This window comes from Gavialis gangeticus, unplaced genomic scaffold (genome assembly GCF_001723915.1).
Source record: "Gavialis gangeticus isolate Ggan-Ray unplaced genomic scaffold, GavGan_comp1, whole genome shotgun sequence".
In the NCBI taxonomy this organism is placed as follows: domain Eukaryota; kingdom Metazoa; phylum Chordata; order Crocodylia; family Gavialidae; genus Gavialis; species Gavialis gangeticus.
The window spans coordinates 52,996,920-52,997,908 of record NW_017728996.1 but is presented as its reverse complement, the minus strand read 5'-3'; the positions used below and the strand labels follow the sequence as shown (position 1 = coordinate 52,997,908).

The 989-nt window shown below is 53.1% G+C and overlaps 1 protein-coding gene across 3 annotated transcripts in view; it reads right to left on the bottom strand.

Moving 5' to 3' along the window:
* LOC109288782 (zinc finger protein 501-like) overlaps window positions 1-534 on the bottom strand; it is a 37,194-nt gene extending 36,660 nt beyond the window's left edge. For all 3 annotated transcript variants that reach the window (XM_019504530.1, XM_019504532.1, XM_019504531.1), the window contains exon 1: window positions 399-534. In XM_019504530.1, the coding sequence (XP_019360075.1) occupies window positions 399-456 (58 nt within the window). In that variant the 5' untranslated portion in view covers window positions 457-534. The remainder of the gene's footprint in view (window positions 1-398) is intronic.
* Between the last annotated feature and the right edge of the window lie 455 nt (window positions 535-989).

The window sequence follows — 989 nt, the reverse complement described above, 5'->3', positions numbered from 1 at the left end:
GGCACATCTACACGTTCACTAATGCACCTTAGATACTGCACATATAGTTTACTCTTTCCTTAATAAAGGACTAACTAAATGTACAGTACCTAAAGTTACTGTGCAGTAGCGCTGGTGAACAGTTATTTAGTGATGCTTACTGTGCATTAGCCTAATAATACCATGCAGTAGGCTGTTAGCACGTTTTTTCCTGTGACACACTACTGTGAAGTGTTATTAGGCCAATGCACAGTGTCTCGTGTAGATGCGTCCAGTGAGAAGCTTTCCATCACAGCAGCTTCCTTGCTGGCAAGTCAGCTCCCGTCCCTCCCAAGGGATGCCAGGTCTGAAGCTCCAGGGGCCATGTGTCCAGTGATTGTCCTGACAGTCCCCAGTGCTTTCCCCAAGGTCCCAGTTACCTGGTGTCCCTGACTCAGCAGTTGGTGTGGGCAGAGGCAGGAGCAGCAGCAGAAACATCTTGCAAGAGGCTGCAAGATCCCTGCTTGTTGCTTTCTTTATTCCCCTAGACACAGCTGCTCCAACCCCTTCCCGTGTCCCTTGATACCAACCCGGGCTGCAACGTGAACTGGAGCAGGGATTTTCTTTGGCTGGTTTAGCTATCCCAGAGCTGGAAATAGACCCCTGGCACCCTGGCCCTCCTCACTCTTCATAGTAGCTAGCATGACCCCCCCTTCTCTGTGGGCACCCTGCCCCCCCGCCTAGGGGTGGGTCTTTTGTCATCCATCCAACTTGAGGAGGGTTTTCTCAGCCAGAGCAGGATTTGCCGAGTGTCACGAATGCCTTGTGAGGGGCCCCGAGGTGTAAATCAATCCCAGGGAAGGAGACCTCCTCCCCCATATCCCACTGCACCCCCCCCAATTCAACCCTGGCTGGAGTATTTGCAGAGGGGCCAAGGCAGGGGGATCAGTTTGGAGGCTTCAGGACACGCTCACCTGCCTGGGGTAGTTTCACCCTCTTCTCCAGCCCCGGTGATGGCTAATCTGCTCTAA